Raw genomic sequence first — 20,000 nt, 5'->3', positions numbered from 1 at the left:
GTGTGTGTTAGTGTAGTATTATTAATGGAGGTCTGTCCCTGCGTGTGTGTGTGTGGTGTTAGTGTGTGTTAGTGTAGTATTATTAATGGAGGTCTGTCCCTGCGTGTGTGTGTGTGGTGTTAGTGTGTGTTAGTGTAGTATTATTAATGGAGGTCTGTCTCTGCGTGTGTGTGTGTGGTGTTAGTGTTGTTTTATGGTGTATAAAGACCTGTGTGCTTTTCTGTCAGTGTCTGTCAGTACTGCTCAATCAGAGTCCAGGGTCTGTCAGTACTGCTGCAGCAGGCCCAGGGTCTGTCAGTACTGCTCCAGCAGGCCCAGGGTCTGTCAGTACTGCTCCAGCAGGTCCAGGGTTTGTCAGTACTGCTCCAGGGTCCAGGACTGTCAGTACTGCTCCAGCAGGCCCAGGGTCTGTCAGTACTGCTCCAGCAGGTCCAGGGTCTATCAGTACTGCTCCAGCAGGTCCAGGGTTTGTCAGTACTGCTCCAGGGTCCAGGACTGTCAGTACTGCTCCAGCAGGTCCAGGGTCTGTCAGTACTGCTCCAGCAGGCCCAGGGTCTGTCAGTACTGCTCCAGCAGGCCCAGGGTCTGTCAGTACTGCTCCAGCAGGTCCAGGGTCTGTCAGTACTGCTCCAGCAGGTCCAGGGTTTGTCAGTACTGCTCCAGGGTCCAGGACTGTCAGTACTGCTCCAGCAGGTCCAGGGTCTGTCAGTACTGCTCCAGCAGGCCCAGGGTCTGTCAGTACTGCTCCAGCAGGCCCAGGGTCTGTCAGTACTGCTCCAGCAGGCCCAGGGTTTGTCAGTACTGCTCCAGCAGGTCCAGGGTCTGTCAGTACTGCTCCAGCAGGTCCAGGGTTTGTCAGTACTGCTCCAGGGTCCAGGACTGTCAGTACTGGTCCAGCAGGTCCAGAGAGAAAGTGTGTTCGTTGGCCAGTGTTTATTCCCCCCTGCTTCCCGTGTATGATGTCATGCGTTTCACCCCTTACACTAGTTTCTATAATTCTGTAAAATAAACCTTAGTGCCACATGGACTCAAAAGCCCTTTTAAAGTCTATAAAGCATGCAGATATTTAGCTTTTATTATCAGTATTATCAGTTAGTGTGTGTGGTGCAGTAATTTGGAGGAAGTCCACTTTGACTTCTGCTCAGGACTCTGTGTTTAGTAAGGAAGGTTAGAAATCTGGAATTCAAAATGCTACACATGAACTTCCCCAGATTCCTGTTCACATGGACGCCTCTGTGATGGTTAGGGTCAGATTTATCTTTAAAGACCCTGGGTCCAGATTTCAGGAAAGAAACCTCCACTCAGACCCAGTTAGAACAGCCAAACAAAACCTAGAGCTTAAACATTTCATCATCCAGGAGGCCTGCGTACTGTCTTTGATGTTAGTTTGTTAATGTTCTCCCCAAGTTCCTACTCAGTAATTGAAAAGTCTGATGGGATTTGATCATCTTTAACAGCCAATTCCAGCTCCTCCAGTGTTTTTGTTTATATTATGTTGTTATAGATTTGCGTTTGACTTTCTGGAAAGGTTTGGAAATGTCCAAATGTCCCCAATCTGTATTGCCAGTTCTTCATGCCCTCTTTTTTAAGGTTATTCCAGTTGTCCCAAAACGGGTTAGTTTTGAAGGACTCCTCAGTTAGTGCCAGTTGGGAGTGTGTTGTGGCTTTCTGGTTCTGAGTGCATGTTTATGATACAGTAGAGAAGGTATATGTTGGTGTTTGGATCTCTGTGCTTTTCAGTTGATCATTTTCTAAGTTCCTTATGTATTAAGTGACATTCTTGGTGACATATAGGTTTGGATTTGGATGCAGTCAAGTTTTAACTTTGTTTTGCTGATGTGTTTTCAAAGATCATATTTGTTTACTGCCAGATTGGCTCCAGGATTTTGGCAGTACCTCTCTCTCACTCACTCTCCTTTAGGTTTCTAGTCTACCAGCAAATCTCTCAACTGTTCACACACACACACACACACACACACACACACACGCGCTCCAGATGATATTATATCATAGATTCTACATCTCTGTTCGCCTCTTTGTACACACACTCATATGCACTCTGTAAATATAAACAGCTGACAGAGCACACAAGGATCACCTTTCACTGCAACAGTCTCGTTTTGTCAGATAGAGGGAACACGACAGAACGAGAGAACAAGAGCTTTATATGAAATAACAGCTTCTTCGATCTGTCCATCACGTCTCATTAATAGTTGATCCGATTCATTTTTGTATTTTGAACTAATCAGTGGAACTACTACGGCACTGACACATCATTAACAAAACTAACCGGTCTGTGTTGTTACGGCACTGACATTAACAAAACTAACCGGTCTGTGTTGTTACGGCACTGACATTAACAAAACTAACCGGTCTGTGTTGTTACGGCACTGACATTAACAAAACTAACAGGTCTGTGCTGTTACGGCACTCACATTAACAAAACTAACCGGTCTGTGTTGTTACGGCACTGACATTAACAAAACTAGCCGGTCTGTGTTGTTACGGCACTGACATTAACAAAACTAACAGGTCTGTGCTGTTACGGCACTCACATTAACAAAACTAACCGGTCTGTGTTGTTACGGCACTGACATTAACAAAACAACAGCCACAGCATAGAGTGGAGGTGAATCTTTACCTACAGAGCCTGGGGGGAGGTGGAGAGAGAGAGAGAGAGGGGGGGGGAGAGAGAGAGAGAGGGATAGAGAGGTAGAGAGAGAGAGAGAGAGGGAGGGATAGAGAGGTAGAGAGAGAGAGGGGGGGAGAGACAGAGAGAGAGGTAGAGAGAGTGAGAGGGATAGAGAGGTAGAGAGAGAGGGATGGAGAGGTAGAGAGAGACAGAGAGGGGTGGGCTCGATACTCCGGAAGCCAGAGAGGGGATGTGCCAAAAGTGTCATCCAAGGGCGGGTCCGGAGAATCCTGGGACCGCCCCCTCCTCTCCGTAAAGAAAACGCCAGAAGGCCAAGTGTAAAAAGAGAGAGAAAAAGACAGAGCGACCATAAGGCCTAACATAACCAGGGAAACAGTTATGGTGATGCACACCGCCCTGCTGAAGTTGTCTGAACTTCCTCTTAACTTCCCGTCCACCAGGCTAATCTGAGTCTGGGCCTAAATCAAGGACAGGCGTACGTCCATGCGCAGGAGTGTGAGCGAGGGCGCGTGTGTGCGCGCATATGGCTCTCAGGAGATTGTGTGAAGGCCACAATAAGCTGGGTTTGGCTGGAGGGCCCCTAAAAATACCTCCTGACGCCGGAGCGGAGCGAGACGGAGCCTGAGATGCATTAGTCATGCTGTCCCGGTGCGGAATGTAGGCTGGCCTGACGTTTGGGGGCCACAGTGTTACCAACCACGAGAAAGTTCTAACTGTCCTTGATTACAACAGAAAAACTTTACAGTGAGACCGAAATCGGGTCGGGGAAATGTTACAGATTTAGACCCCACACACACACACACACACACACACACACACACACACACGCACGGGATGTCTTTTTAAAGGCATTGTCAGTACATGCAGAAACAATGCTCAGTTGTTCTGGTTTGAGAGGATGTGGAAGCAGTAATTACAGGAGGTAGTTGAGGCACCAATCCCAGCAAGGTCTAATCCCAGCCAGGTCTAATTTTATCATGGACTAATCCCGGCCAGGTCTAATCCCAGCCAGGTCTAATTTTATCATGGACTAATCCCAGCAAGGTCTAATCCCAGCCAGGTCTAATCTCATCATGGACTAATCCCAGCAAGGTCTAATCCCAGCCAGGTCTAATTTTATCATGGACTAATCCCAGCAAGGTCTAATCCCAGCCAATTCTAATCCCATTTTGGATTAATCCCAGCAAGGTCTTATCCTACCTGAGTGTTGTTCAGTTTGGGTGAACAGTCACTCCACAACTTTGCTTGGTGGAGCTCAGGCACAAAACACACGACACAGTCCCATGCAACAGCTGTGTCTCACAGTCTGTGTCTACAGAGCAAGACTAGCCCAGGTCCCACTACTCTTCAAAATAAAAGGCAATCAAGTTATCAGAAATAAAATTAGAGATCTTCTTTGGAATGGAACATTAATCACTGCTCTTTGATTTTAAAAGTGGTCCTCCTCGATAAAGAGGGTTTCCTCTACTGCAAATGGATATCCAACATTCAACCCCTTTTTCTACAAAAAAAGAAAAATTATATTTTATTTTACTTTAAAATCTCTTGGCTTGACACAGACACAGTGAAACTCAGCTTCAACTGGCAAAAAGCCCTAGGAGGTCCACAAACTGACCAGAAAGAAAAATCAGCTCACCCAATCACCCACACACACCCACCCACACACACACACACACACACAATCCTATCAAACAGATCGCAACACACATGGACATCAGCACACCTCACTTCTATGGGGTAATATCTCCTGGAGAGCATTACAGTGTTTCTGCAATCTACACTTCAGGCCTTATTTGGATGATGTTTTTGCAGCAGGGTCATTCGATACAGTCATAAAGCATCTGGGATTAAATTAAGAATCGGGGGTGATGATGTCCTTCATATCTGCTCACAAGACCTGTCAGCACACTGGCGCACTCCCCGAAGATCAATCAGATTACATAACACTGCAGAGCGAGAGAGAAGAAGAGAGAGAGAGAGAGAGAGAGAGAACGAGAGAGAGATTGTCTGAGAACAAGGGAGGAGAAGTAGCAGTGAACCGGGAGTCTTGGACAGCACGCGGACTGGCCTCCTGCGGAGGGGAGGTGGGTGGAGCGAACAGGATAGACTGACGATTTAAACCAGGACGGAGGTGAGTTAGAGAGGTGCGGCTCTCCACACGCGCCTCCTCACAGGAGGACGAACGGGTGTTTAGGACGCTGTGTGACTCACTGAACTATAAAAGCGAATAAAAACCTGGGTGCGGTTTGAGCCGGCTGTGAGGAGTCTGTGGACAGGTAACATTAGGAACTTTAGTTCTAGAGAAGTACATTTATTTTGGACATCAAACATATCTTGGCCCATCGACTGCTCACGGGGAGGTGGAAAGTTACCCCACCAAACTTTCCCTTTAAGTGATACCAAAATGAGCCACGGTCCAGTTGGTAGTGCTCATATAGGAACCTGTGCCATACTGGAGCCACAGTTCGGTACCCAACACTACCCGTGTGGAAGCAGGCAACCTCACAAGAGCTGACATGCCCCACATAGCAAGCTAGTGGGATGAGAGGGTGTGAAACAACTATTGTTTGAAAGTAGTGTGTGTGTGTGTGTGTGTAAGGTACAGGGGGATACACACTATAAACACAATAAAACACAATGATGTGCAACACAATAAGACAAACTATAAGCACACTGTATAACAATAATGCACTATATAAGTAGAACATATATATATGTAAACAACACTTTAAATCACAATAGCACTATACAAAAATATTATACAATTGGATACGCCATGCACAACGTGTGACATGGGTTTAATTCCTATTCATAAAGTTACAGCGGCGATAAGTGTCGGTATGTAGGTGTTTGGTATAGTGTTTGGTGTGTAGGTGTTTGTATAGTGTTGAGACTTAATTGAAAGGGACTCCAGATCAGGTACTGTATCAGTGCGCTCACAGTCATTCCCAGAGATGATCAATTTCATTTTGCCCTCATCGAGTTGCAGGAAATTATGAGTCATGCAGGACTTGATGTATTTTAGACAGTTAAAATCAAATCTCTGGAACCCCAGGGTCAGTGTCTAGGGACAGATGTAACTGTGTGTCGTCTGCATACTGGTGGAATGAGATATTATATTTACGGACAACTGAGCCCAGTGGAAGCATAACGAGATTACAAAATGCCGGTCCCACAATCAAGCCCTGAGGCACACCACAGGGTAGCACATGACATTTAGATCTGCTCTCACCGAGTGGGATGTGGTACTCACGACTGGTCAGATATGACTGGGACCAGTTCAGAGCAATACCAGTTAGGCCAACCCGGTCTCTTAGACAATGTAGCAGTACACAGTGGTATATTGTGTCAAATGCAACACTGATACCAAGAAAAACCAGTATAAACAGGTGCAGTTGTTTGGCTCAGATGGTTCAGGAGTTTGGTAGGTGTGGTTTCTGTGCTGTGAAGTGCTCTAAATACGTTTAATCAGAGTGTTGCCAGTTCAAGCCCCACTACCACCAAGTGGCCCCTGAACAAGGCCCTTAACCCTCAAATGCTCAAGTATGCAGACATAATTGTAAGTTAGGTCTGCGTGTCAAGTTCAATTTGGTCTGCGTGTCGAGTTCATTTTGGTGTGTGTTGAGTTTGGCAGATTTTAATAATTTCAAAGTGAACAATGATCTTAGTCAGTCTCATCTTTGTTCTGATTCCCACAGTCTCTCCAACATTAATTAACGTTAACAAGGCTGAATTTTCCCGTGGAGCTCACGAAGTGTTGCACCTCTGGGTGTTAGAGACACTCTGGTATTTATATGTTCATTTAGTCTTAAAGTAAAGCGTTCTATCAGGTTATCAAGTCATGGCTTTGATAAGAGGATGTGAGCTAAAGCTTTGGAATGTGTCTGTAGCTTTGGAACAGTTTTCTTGGTAGTTTTAAAACTGACAAGCACAGAAAACACAGTAGCGGTCCGAGTGTCCTACATGAAGTGTGTGTGACAGTTGGGTCTCTGCTCCAAACTCGGGAAGCGCCTGATTAAGAGATGATTCAGGACAATGGAGTTAAAATAACTGCAGTGAACAAATACTGAAATGAGAGTGAGAGGCTTAGTGAGACCTGGGAGGGAGGGAGGGAGAGAGAGAGAGAGAGAGATATTAGACCAAGCTGCCCAATTTCAGCCCTGGTTGCTGTACAGTGAACAGGAGCCCATCAGTACCAAGTCAATAGCAGTAACGAATCAAACAGACAACAGTGTGTTTAAGACATAAAACAGATGATAAAACACACCTTCTCTTATCAGCACCACATACTGTGTGTGTGTGTGTGTGTGTCCCCATCCTACCACATACTGTGTGTGTGTGTGTGTGTGTGTGTGTGTGTGTCCATCCTACCATACGGTGTGTGTGTGTGTGTCCATCCTACCACATACGGTGTGTGTGTGTCCATCCTACAACATACGGGGGGTGTGTGTGTGTGTGTGTGTCCATCCTACCACATACGGGGTGTGTGTGTGTGTGTGTGTGTGTGTGTGTGTGTGTGTGTGTGTGTGTGTCCATCCTACCACATACGGTGTGTGTGGTGTGCGTGTGTCCATCCTACCACATACGGTGTTTGTGGTGTGCGTGTGTCCATCCTACCACATACGGGCTGATCCATCAGTCAGTGTTTTATTGACCAGCCCTCTGTCCGCTACACACTGACCTTCCCAACTTCAAACACCAGGAGGGGACAGGAGCTCACTGGACCCGGCCCAGTACAGAACCGTTCACCCCTGTGCCTCCATTCTGTGTCTGTCTGCATCCGTCTCTCACACACTCATACAGACACACACTGGCCACTTTATTAGTTGTACCTCTTCAACTGCTCATTAACGGAAGTACCTAATCAGCCAATCACATGGCAGTTTCTCAATACATTTAGGCATGTAAATTACCTCATTGATGCCAGAGGTCAGACGAGAATGGCCAGACTGGTTTAAGCTAATAGAAAGGCCACAGTAACCCAGATAACCACTCGATACAACCGAGGTACGCAGAAGAGCATCTCTGAACACACGACTTGAAGCAGACGGACTACAGCAGCAGCAGATCACACCGGGTGGCTCGCCTGTCAGCTGAGAACAGACAACTGAAGCTACAGTTCACACAGGCTCAAAAATATTAGACAAGAGGAGCCTGGAAAAACGTCGCCTGGGCTGAGGAGTCTTGATTCCTGCTGTGACATTTGAATGGTTGGGTCAGAATGTGGTAGAAACAACGTGAAAAACTGGCTCCATCCTGCCTTGTATCGGTGAATCTGGCTGCTGCTTTGGGCCCCTGAATACCAACTGAGTATTGTTTAAACACCACAGCCTAGCTGAGTATTGTTTAAACACCACAGCCTAGCTGAGTATTGTTTAAACACCACAGCCTAGCTGAGTATTGTTTAAACACCACAGCCTAGCTGAGTATTGTTTAAACACCACAGCCTAGCTGAGTATTGTTTAAACACCACAGCCTAGCTGAGTATTGTTTAAACACCACAGCCTAGCTGAGTATTTCTGCTGACCGTGTCCTTCCCTTTATGACCAGTGTTCCCATCTTCTGATGGATACTTCTAACAGGATATCCCGATAAGCTCAAGTCGTCTCAAACTGGTCTGATGAACATGACAACGAGCTGAGTGAACTCAAACGACCTCCACAGTCACCAGATCTCGGTCCGGTACAGCACCTTTGGAATGCGGCGGAACGGGAGATTCCCACCACAGATCTGCAGCAGCTGGGTGGTGTAGCCACGTCAGTACGGACCAGGATCTCCGAGGAACGTTTCCGGCACCTTGTTGAATCAATACCACGAACAATGGCACCAACAGCAGTACCCTGTACTACAAGTGCTTTGTTTGCCTGGAAACCTTGTGTACTACAGTGATTATTACTACCTTAATATCAGTCTAATTTCAGCCTCTTTCTATCCATCGTCTTTTGTCTTTCAGGAAAGAAGAACCAGGCTGTGAGGAAGGCCTCCGACAGACCCCAGGAATGACATCGTCCTCTCAGTGGAGAGGCGCACAGTTCTGGGAACAGCAAGAATCCTGCACCACGCCTTCACACCCCGAGGCCTCTCTTAGATGGCAGGAAGAAAATATGACCACCCACCAGAAGGGTGAGACAGGAATCTTTTTATACATTTATAATGGAGTTGCAAAATATAGTTACAACATATATGGATGAACCATGCTCATGGGGCATCATGCTAACTGTCAACACAAGCTTTTTGTGTTGGACGCTGGCAACATTTGACCAAACGCTTGTTGTTTTATCCCAGTTTGTTGATCATTTGTCACTTTAGAGGACCGGAGCTAACCGTTTATGAAACTGCTCTTTGTGAAAAGGCCGTTGAGGACAAACCTGCGGGCTGACCCTCACCGTCCAGCCCAGCCGGGCTCACCCTCCTCTGGAAACCTCGGGAGCCACCAGCAGCGCTAACTTGACAAGCTGACCAATGGCAGACAAGGCCGGCCAGGACGAGCCAAGCGGCAGAACGCCGGACGGGCAGCTAATCAACACCGGAGCCGCGCAAAAAGAAGAGGATCTGGTGGTAACCAGCACCGCAGGGTAGCGGGACCGTGGAGCTCGTCCCGTACGCCGTTACGCGTCAGGCCTACCAAGAGAGCGACGAGGAGGCAGGACCGATCAGGGTTGCCCGGGCAACAGCGCAGCCCCTAAAGCTGGAGACGTTGGTGCAGGGATCGGAGTTTGGGAGACCAGGGTCTCACCCCGTGTCCGGAGCAGCTCCCGCACCGCACGGCTTAGTGCTGCCGGGACCCATCTGACTGAGGTGGTGAGGTCATACCTGGAGCGGGACAGTGTGAACCTCGTGAGGTCCATCCGTGGCACTGGGGTTGACATGAGAGAGACGCTATATAAGTGTAATTATTTTCATTACTGCTTTTCTGTACCGCGGCGCCCTTTGTGAAGAATCTCCAACAAAAACCTGGCCAGGTCATTAACTTCCCATTTGTAGTTTGGCCAAAACGCCCCATTTCTAATTTATCATTTCTAATACGGAACATTTCAGAATGAAGAGACAGCGATCTTCCTGGAAAGGGCTGTCTCTGTGTGTGTGTGTGTGTGCGCGCAGACACATCTGTCAGGATCTAAAGGTCATCTTCAAAGCTCGACAAACTTCAAAGAATCAAACACAGTTTTCATGCCTGCTCTGAGTAACGGAGTCTGCTGAGACAGGTTTCTCTAAACACACACCTGCTTGGCTGGACTCTCACACACACACATACACACAAGAGAAGTAGGCCTATCTGGTTAGTCTGATGCTTAATGCTTTGAATTACTCATTCAGACATTTTCTGAGTACAAATTTGACTTGCACGCTGCATTTTATGCTCCGTGCAATATCTGGTAATAAAACGGTAGCATTTCTGATGTAGCCGTTGTAGCCTGGATACACTTCCCAAGTGTGTGAGGGCTCATCATTCCTGGCAGATGCAGAGGCACAATTTTCCCTCTTGTTCTGCAAATCTCCAGATTTTCCGCGCAGACCCCAAACGACCTCATTATTTCACAGTAACGGCCAAGGCTCTTCATAGCTTTCCAGACATGCCTCGTTATTCCGCGATTTAGGAATGAACAGGCGCGGATTACTATGCTGCTGTTATTCTGGACCATTTCTCGTCAGGTGACCATACAGTGGTTCCGCAAGCCTGCTGGATGCTGTCTGTGTTTTTAACGTGGAAAGAATTCCATCACGCACCGGGTACTTCAAGCGGTTCCCTTGTCTCGGCACAGCAGTGCGCCCGCTGTCAGTGAAGCCGACTTATCGTTTAATTAAAAAAAGAATGGAGGCTATTAAAAATAAATCAATCACTGCAAGAGATAGAGACAACTGGAATTGTCTCATCACACACACACCCCATCATTACATCCTCCAAAACCTCCGAATACAGGCTGACACAATTCACACTCACCTTGCCCAGTATATGGCTACACATGCGCGCACACACATTCACACACAGTAACAGATCAAAATGGGAGAATCTCGCACATCTTATTACATAATCTCTAACATAGCATCACTTCGTGAGCGTGTGTGCGATAATGACAGCCACCCACTGGTCTTTCTGAAATGGAGTAGCAGTAACCGTGTATAATTCGTCATCACCACCAAACAGATAAGACGAGGGGGAGGGGGTGTGGGTGTGGCTAGCTGGTGTGATTGGCATGCAGGATCAGTTTACCCAGAATACCGTGAGCAACACCTCAGATGGGAAGATGGAGGTTGAGAGTGCAACTCAATAATCTTGACACACACATTTTGAGCAGAGCACAGCTACCAGACACACACACACACACACACACACACACACACCCTCTCCGAGCAGAGGAAAGCTCCAGGACAGACACCTCCCCACACACACACACACACACACACACACACACACACAATAAAAACCCACAAACACAGCAAGAATGCCATTTCAACTGGACGAAAAAAGGGAGTCTCTCTCAGCATCAGGTCAACTCAGGTCAAAGCAAAACCCTTCTGATCATTCTGACATAAAAATGCTCCAGTTTACTGACTGAGATGTCTTCACACTCCCACCATCACTGTGTGTGTGTGTGTGTGTGTGTGTGTGTGTGTGTGTGTGTGTGGTCTCTGAGTGACTACTCACACTGCAGAGGTTGAACTACTGCAGTGCTGCTTGTAGAGCACAGACAGAGAGAGAGACAGAGAGAGAGAGAGAGAGAGAGAGAGACAGAGAGACAGACAGACACAGAGAGAGAGACAGAGACAGAGAGACAGACAGAGACACAGAGAGACAGAGATAAAATTCTCTCAAGTTTTATGACTATTTAATGTTTATGACTATTTAATCATTTTGTTCATCACTTTGGCAACATTTGAGAATGAATTTGAGAAAGAAAGAGATAGACAGAGTGGGGAAAGATGAAGGAAGCATGAGAGAGAAAGAAGCACTACATCAGTTCCACTTCCTGTATGACGTTATGTGAAGCTACACGTGACTGTGGTGGCAATCTTCTGTGATGGTGCTTTCCTGAGCTAAGCTAACACTGGCTCACAGGCAAGTACACACACACACACACACACACACACACACACACACACACACACACACACACACACACGCACACACACGCACGTACGCGTGTACACACACACACACACGCGCGCGCAGGTACGCGCGTACACACACACGCAGGCGCGCACACGCATGCTCGCGCACACACACAGGCACGCGCACACACACACACACACACACACACAGGTACACGCATACACTCTCACACAGGTATGCGCCTATGCACACGCGCACACAGACACACACTCACACACGCACGCATGTACACTCACTCGCACGCGGACTCACTCACACATTCACACTCACTCACACATGTACACCCAAAAATACATGGAGTGAGTGAGGGGCTTGAAGTAAGGAGTCAGAGTGGTAGAATAGTACAGTGAGAGAGAGAGAGGGAGAGAGAGAGAGAGAGAGGGAGAGAGGGAGAGAGAGAGACAGAGAGGGAGAGACAGAGAAAGAGAGAGAGAGACAGAGAGAGAGAGAGAGAGAGAGAGGGAGAGAGAGAGAGAGAGAGAGACAGAGAAAGAGAGAGAGAGAGACAGAGAAAGAGAGAGAGAGACAGAGAGAGAGAGAGAGAGAGGGAGAGAGAGACAGAGAGAGAGAGAGGGAGAGAGAGAGAGAGAGAGGGAGAGAGAGAGACAGAGAAAGAGAGAGAGAGAGAGAGAGAGAGAGAGCCCGCAAGTGTGCTTTTAGCAGTTATAGGTCAGAGTGGCGCTCCAGATCACTGAGACTGCTGTTAGCCCCCCCATCTCTCTCTCTCTCTCTCTCTCTCTCCCTCTCCCTTAATTCTAAAGTAAATCAGAGATCCACTACAGTGGACCTTCTCTGACTTCATTAAGTGGACGATGCTGTGACCTCCCCTGTCACAGTGGCGGACCAAGCAGGACCCTGCGGGCAGGGCAGGACCCTGTTACTGCTGCCACACTAAACACACAACGAGGCTGCTCCTCCCGGCCTCGGTACCGAGAGCAGTGGTAGGTACTGTGGCGCTTTCCTCCTCTGGGGTCTGTTGGCTCTCCTGTCCTCTACTCATTTATATAATGGAAGGTTCTTATCAAACTTTAATGTGGTGAGGAGCACTGGACCAGCAGAGAGAGAGAGAGAAACATGCTTTCAGCCCTCACTGCACTGAAACGTAGACGCCGCCTCACTGCACTGAAACGTAGACGCCGCCTCACTGCACTGAAACGTAGACGCCGCCTCACTGCACTGAAACGTAGACGCCGCCTCACTGCACTGAAAGATAGACGCCGCCTCACTGCACTGAAACGTAGACGCCGCCTCACTGCACTGAAACGTAGACGCCGCCTCACTGCACTGAAACGTAGACGCCGCCTCACTGCACTGAAACGTAGACGCCCCCCTCAATGCACTGTAACGTAAACACCGCCTCACTGCACTGAAACATAGACGCCGCCTCACTGCACTGAAACGTAGACGCCGCCTCACTGCACCGAAACGTAGACGCCCCCCTCAATGCACTGAAACGTAGACGCCGCCTCACTGTACTGAAACGTAGACGCCGCCTCACTGTACTGAAACGTAGACGCCGCCTCACTGCACTGAAAGATAGACGCCGCCTCACTGCACTGAAACATAGACGCCCCCCTCAATGCACTGTAACGTAAACGCCGCCTCACTGCACTGAAACATAGACGCCGCCTCACTGCACTGTAACGTAAACGCCCCACTCAATACACTAACATAGACCGCCTCACTACACTGTAATGTAGACACCCCCTCAATACACTGTAACGTAGATGCCCCCCTCAATGCACTGTAATGTAGACGCCCCCCTCAATACACTGTAACGTAGATGCCCCCTCAATGCACTGTAACGTTCTGTAACCTAGACGCCCCCTACTACACTGTAACGTAGACCACCCCCTCACTACACTGTAACGTAGACCGCCCCCTCACTACACTGAAACGTAGACACCGCCTCACTACACTGTAACTTAGATGCCCCCTCACTACACTGTAGCGTTCTGTAATGTAGACACCCCACTCAATGCACTGTAGCATAGACTGCCTCAATACACTAATGTAGACGCCCCCTCAATGCACTGTAATGTAGACGCCCCCCTCAATGCACTGTAACGTAGATGCCCCCTCAATGCACTGTAACGTTCTGTAACGTAGACGCCCCCCACTACACTGTAACGTAGACGCCCCCTCACTACACTGTAACGTACACCACCCCCTCACTACACTGTAACATAGACCCCCTCACTACAATGTAACGTAGATGCCCCTCACTACACTGTAACATAGATGCCCTCACTACACTGTAGCGTAGACGCCCTCACTACACTGTAGCGTAGACGCCCTCACTACACTGTAGCGTAGACGCCCTCCTCACTACACTGTAACGTACACCACCCCCTCACTACACTGTAACGTAGACCGACTCACTACACTGTAACGTAGACGCCCCTTCTCTACACTGTAACGTAGACGCCCCTTCTCTACACTGTAACGTAGACGCCCCCCTCACTACAACGTAACGTAGACCGCCTCACTACACTGTTCGGATCCAGTAGTGTAAAGCTATTCTTCATTTCCTCTAGCGAATCAGAGAAGAGTTTAGTGTTCCCAGTCTGTCCAGTCAGGCAGCCGAACCCGAGCGTGTGCTTTTACACACCTGCTCTAATACGGGTCGGTAGCAGCAGAACCGCCCCTAGGTGTGCTATGGCTACGTTACACACACACACACACACACACACACACAGAGCCTTTTCAATCCCCCGTGCTGGAATATCGAAGGCACACGTGTTATTTTTGATCATGACTCATCTCTGAGCAGGCGTCCTCACGCAGCGAACACTCCGCGCGGTTTCCGTGCGTCGCGTGCGCGGACGGACAGCGTGGGCAGGTCCCACTGCACGCGGACACACGCAACACCCGCCTCGTTACAATGCAGAGCACTACAGCGACATCAGTTACAGCTGCCACGCTGGATTACGACCGAGACGTTTTAATGGAGCTACCAGGCGATGCAATCATACATTTACTGTCTTCATCCTCCACATTCGAATAACCCACTGTTAACATTTAAGGACCATTAACTACACTCAGCCACACAGAGCTCTTATTTTGTTGTTGTTAGCCTAATTTACCCTTTCGAGCGGTTTTAAGGGCAGGTTTGTAAAGGTTTTTAATGGTTATCTTTGCGAATGCTTCACCAAGGTGCTTGGTCCGGTGTTTGTGCCCTGCGCGAATCACATATCGATCCGCACCGAGATTCTGCGTTAGGCGTAATGGTGCAGGAGTACTCGCAGGAGGGGTGGCGAGGGGAGACGGGCGGAGAGACAGCCGGGGAGACAGGCAGAGAGACAGCCCCACAATCCCAAACTTCACACGCCCGATCGACATCAAAGCTCCGGCGGGCGCGGATGACGAGTCTCGTTATTGTGCAGCAAAGATCCGTGTGCACGGGGTTTGGCTCGAACGCCGCGCACACCAGCAGATAGTTTGCACGGAGCCCGCTGAACACTCTTCGCCCTCACCCAGGGACGCGCTCGCACTACGGCATTAACGCGAGCGCGTCCGGTGGACTCTCGCGCCCCGGTGTCTGCGGCAGTACCGAATATTCCGCTTCAGTGCGGACTGCTGCAACGCAACGCGACGTGCTCCGCACGCGGCTCAACTCAAACGGTGGCAGCGGTGCAAAAACACCGCAGCCGTTAACGGGTTTGGGAGACGGTGGATGCGCCGCTTAATAAAAACCCCGCGACCGACAGTCCGCGTCCTCGCACAGCGCAGCTCGCTCTCCGTTACGCGAGCGCACCGCCGGCGCGGTCTGCGGCGGCGAAGCCGTGCACGGCGCGCGTACTCACGGTGCGTAAGAACTGGATTTCGTCCTCGCCTTCTCCGCCTTCCGCCATGGTGAGCCGCGCGGGTCGGACCGCAGCACGGAGAGTTGTGGAGGCGACGACCGGTCGCGCGCTGTGGCGGCGGAACGGCCGTCCCCTGTCGCGTCCTCATTGGACGGTCGTCACGTTGAGGGGGAGGAGACGCGCAGGGGCGCCGCGTGCCCGACGCGCGACGCCCTCTGGCGGCCGTCTCGCGGTGCGCTGCGGCTCGGCCGCCGCAGGTTTTGCGCGCGGCGGCGGGCGCCGTTTTGCGCAGCCTGGTGCCCGTTTGCACGAGCGGCCGTGTCCAGAAGCGCCGTGCACGGCCCTGCGGTGCAGCCATGTGTCACTTCTCTACGCCCGTGCAGCGCGACGTGTAGCAGAGGAAGCGCCCCCGTAGCAGCACATCTCAGACCAAAATCTGAACGTTGGTGCAGCCGGACGCGCGTGCGGTGATGCATGTAGAAGCGGAGGCAACATTACCGTGGAGGGTAAGAGTTTGTTACCCATCACAAGTGTGATTAAAGATGCCTGAAATAACTGCACTGGGGATGGGGTGCGCTTTGGACCATTTCAGAAATCTGGGACGATCTCCACACTCTTACTTTAAATGAGCCAAAAACAGGAACAACTGTCTTGCACTTTAATCACTGACAGCGTACAAGCAGACAAGTTTTTACAAATCATTGTCAAAATTAAAAATACAGTAGGAAAGAAATGAAATCATAAAACTATCATCAAGTAAAATGTTAAACCAGTCCTTGTTAAAGTCCCACCGAGTTAAATTTAATAAAACCATCAAATGGTAAAACATTCAGAAAAATCATTTAGCACTGACCTCTTAGGCATTGGTGATAAGTGAATTAGCAAAGATTAGTAGACATAAGACTTCTGATCAATAAAACTTTCATTAAGAATAAAAATTACAGATTTAGTGTTCAGTTTAACTTGAAGCAGAATCTGAAGTTGAAAAACAAACTAAATTTCCACAGTGTGTCTGACGCATTCTCATCATAATAATAATTGTAAATGTAGTTTGGTACTTGTATGGTGTAAACAGGTGAGAGAGAGAAGCTGCTATCCCTAGAGAAAGAGAGAGAGAGAGAGAGAGAGAGAGAGGCAGAGAAGCTGCTATCCCTAGAGAGAGAGAGAGAGGCAGAGAAGCTGCTATCCCTAGAGAGAGAGAGAGAGAGAGAGAGAGAGAGAGAGAGAGAGAGAGAGAGAGAGCGCGCGAGAGAGAGAGAGGCAGAGAAGCTGCTATCCCTAGATAGAGAGAGAGAGACTGCTATCCCTAGAGAGAGAGAGAGGCAGAGAAGCTGCTATCCCTAGATAGAGAGAGAGAGACTGCTATCCCTAGAGAGAGAGAGACTGCTATCCCTAGAGAGAGAGAGAGAGACTGCTATCCCTAGAGAGAGAGAGCGCGCGCGCGAGAGAGAGAGAGAGAGAGAGAGAGACTGCTATCCTTAGAGAAAGAGAGAGGCAGAGAAGCTGCTATCCCTAGAGAGATAGAGAGAGAGAGAGACTGCTATCCCTAGAGAGAGAGAGAGAGAGAGAGACTGCTATCCCTAGAGAGAGAGAGAGAGACTGCTATCCCTAGAGAGAGAGAGAGACTGCTATCCCTAGAGAGAGCGCGCGCGCGAGAGAGAGAGAGAGAGAGAGAGAGAGAGAGAGACTGCTATCCCTAGAGAAAGAGAGGCAGAGAAGCTGCTATCCCTAGAGAGAGATAGAGAGAGAGAGACTGCTATCCCTAGAGAGAGAGAGAGAGACTGCTATCCCTAGAGAGAGAGAGAGAGACTGCTATCCCTAGAGAGAGAGAGAGAGACTGCTATCCCTAGAGAGAGAGAGAGAGACTGCTATCCCTAGAGAGAGAGAGAGAGACTGCTATCCCTAGAGAGAGAGAGAGAGGCAGAGAAACTGCTATCCCTAGAGAAAGAGAGAGAGAGAGAGAGAGAGAGAGAGACTGCTATCCCTAGAGAGAGAGAGAGAGGCAGAGAAGCTGCTATCCCTAGATAGAGAGAGAGAGAGAGAGACTGCTATCCCTAGAGAGAGAGAGAGAGAGAGAGAGACTGCTATCCCTAGAGAGAGAGAGAGGCAGAGAAGCTGCTATCCCTAGAGAGAGAGAGAGCGAGAGAGAGAGAGAGAGAGAGAGAGAGAGAGAGAGAGAGAGAGAGAGAGAGAGAGAGAGAGAGAGAGAGAGACTATCCCTAGAGAACACGTCGTCTTGGATTAAAACCACTTCACTGTTTGTTTGTTTGGGCTCTGTGGTTCTGGTTCAGACTGTGTCGTAGGCCAGGTTGGGACCCAGCCATCTCTCCGCCTCTCTCACAGGGATGTTCTTCCTTTTGGCATAGTCCTCCACCTGGCCAGGGCAAATCGCTGCGTTAAAACACACCTGCGTGTGTGTGTGTGAGAAACAGCGGGCATGAGACGTGAAGGAGAAATCCTGTCACTGATACGACTGAGAACCGTTTCCCCTGCTGTGCGAGCTCTCCTCTACCTTAAAGTCATTTAAATACTTCTACAAACACCGCAAAAACACCTTGGGCACGCTGGCGTGAGGCAGGCTGCAGAAGACCCAGTTTACCCACTAAACTGTGCCAAGGAGACATCTGAACCGGTAAAAGTGAGGAACTCGGCCCACTTTCAGCTCAGGTGCAAATTTACCAGACCTTCATCAGGCAAAGGTTTTTTATAGGCGATTATATTTAAGTAGGTGAAGAACTTTGTAAAGTTTTTATCTTTTATTGTATCAGGTTCCCTTGTTTTATATTATTTCTTGAATTCTTTAAATGATCATTTCAGAACTTTGTAACCAGTGTAAATAAGTACTGCATGTCACGTTTGTCGCGGCGGGGTCGTGTTTAAGGCGGATACCTGCTCCTGGCTGATCTTGCCCACAGCGAAGTATCTGGACCTGGGGTTGGAGAAGTAGAGACCCGACACAGCTGCTGCTGGGGTCATAGCCAGGGACTCGGTCAGGTTGATGCCTTGAAGCAGAGCAAACACACACACACACACACACACACACACACACACACCAGCGCTCAGGGCCACGTGCACACGGCGGGCCGACAGACTCCAGTCTGTCTTTGGGTGCGCGACACAACGTTTAGGTTAGAAACAAGCACACGAGTAGCTTTATTTCTGATAAAAGGCATGGGGGTGTTGACATAAACCGGTGTACCATGGGACACCGGTCAGAACATTAACCTGGTGAACACACACAGCAAGTCAGACTGGCAGCAAGCACAAAAATACACTACGCGTCAGCCGGAGACGACTTCCTGTGTGGAGGGACGGCAGTTCAAGGCACAGCCTGATGGGAGGTTTCATCCAGAAAGGACAATATTCTACTTACACTACTAATAAGAGGTCAGGGCTGCACAGGTCTGCCTGGCTCTGGCGTTTGCAAGGTCTTACCGGTTTTCTGCTGTATCCCAGCGAGGTGCCACATGGTGCGTTTTTCCGTGTGGTCCGGCTGGCTGGGGTAGCCGGCGGCCGGCCGGATGCCGGTGTAACGGAGCCGGTGCAGGTCTCGGACCTCCAGCTCTTCCTCCATGCTGTAGCCCCAAAGCTCCTTCCTTACACGAGCATGGAGCTCTTCTGCAAAGGCCTAGGAGCAGGAAACAGACGCGACGTCAGCCGCCCGCACGCACTCACTCGCACGCACTCCCACGCTCTCACGCACGCGCACGCCCGTACACACGCACACGTATGCGCACGCACTCCCACACACACACGCCCGTACACACGCACGCACGCACTCACTCACACACGCATGCGCACGCACTCACACACACTCCCACACACGCACACGCACGCACACGCCCGTACACACGCACGCACGCACTCACTCACACACGCATGCGCACGCACACACACGCGCACGCACGCACTCCCACACACACACGCCCGTACACACGCACGCACTCACTCACACACGCATGCGCACGCACTCACACGCACACACGCACGCACACGCCCGTACACACGCACGCACGCACTCCCACACACACACACACACGCACGCATGCGCACGCACTCCCACACACGCCCGTACACACGCACTCACTCACACATGCGCACGCACTCGCACGCACTCACACGCACGTACACACGCACGCACTCCCACACGCACACGCCCGTACACACGCACGCACGCACTCACTCACACACGCATGCGCACGCACTCACACGCACGCACACACCCGTACACACGCACGCACGCGCACTCACTCGCACGCACTCCCACACGCACACGCCCGTACACACACACCCACTCACACACACACACACCCACTCACACACACCCACTCACACCCTGTCGTACCTCAGCCAGTCTGTCGGCGAGGGCCTTCACCATGATGCTGCCATAATCGTCAGCCTGCCGCTCAAAGTCCGCGCAGAGCTCCTC

The 20,000-nt window shown here is 49.9% G+C and overlaps 2 protein-coding genes across 10 annotated transcripts in view; both read right to left on the bottom strand.

Annotated features, from left to right (window-relative positions):
- The window catches only part of ryr2a (ryanodine receptor 2a (cardiac)), a 191,129-nt gene extending 175,452 nt beyond the window's left edge, over positions 1-15,677 (bottom strand). For all 7 annotated transcript variants that reach the window (XR_014117195.1, XR_014117196.1, XM_035533858.2 and 4 more), the window contains exon 1: positions 15,572-15,677. Coding sequence is in view for 5 of the 7 variants with exons in the window: in XM_035533858.2 (XP_035389751.2) it covers positions 15,572-15,619 (48 nt within the window). In the remaining 2 variants the exon portion in view is untranslated. The remainder of the gene's footprint in view (positions 1-15,571) is intronic.
- Positions 15,678-16,215: 538 nt separating this feature from the next.
- mtr (5-methyltetrahydrofolate-homocysteine methyltransferase) overlaps positions 16,216-20,000 on the bottom strand; it is a 20,749-nt gene continuing 16,964 nt past the window's right edge. For all 3 annotated transcript variants that reach the window (XM_081697844.1, XM_035533869.2, XM_081697846.1), the window contains 4 exons: positions 19,917-20,000; positions 19,007-19,199; positions 18,461-18,573; positions 16,216-17,945 (listed from right to left, as the gene is read on the bottom strand). The exon at positions 19,917-20,000 is cut by the window's right edge and continues 117 nt beyond it. In XM_081697844.1, coding sequence (XP_081553970.1) covers positions 17,859-17,945; positions 18,461-18,573; positions 19,007-19,199; positions 19,917-20,000 — 477 coding nt within the window. In that variant the 3' untranslated portion in view covers positions 16,216-17,858. The remainder of the gene's footprint in view (positions 17,946-18,460; positions 18,574-19,006; positions 19,200-19,916) is intronic.

The sequence above is a fragment of the Electrophorus electricus genome, chromosome 15 (genome assembly GCF_041902795.1).
Source record: "Electrophorus electricus isolate QZ-2024a chromosome 15, ASM4190279v1, whole genome shotgun sequence".
Classification (NCBI taxonomy): Eukaryota; Metazoa; Chordata; class Actinopteri; order Gymnotiformes; family Gymnotidae; genus Electrophorus; species Electrophorus electricus.
This window is presented reverse-complemented; position numbering and strand designations above follow the sequence as displayed.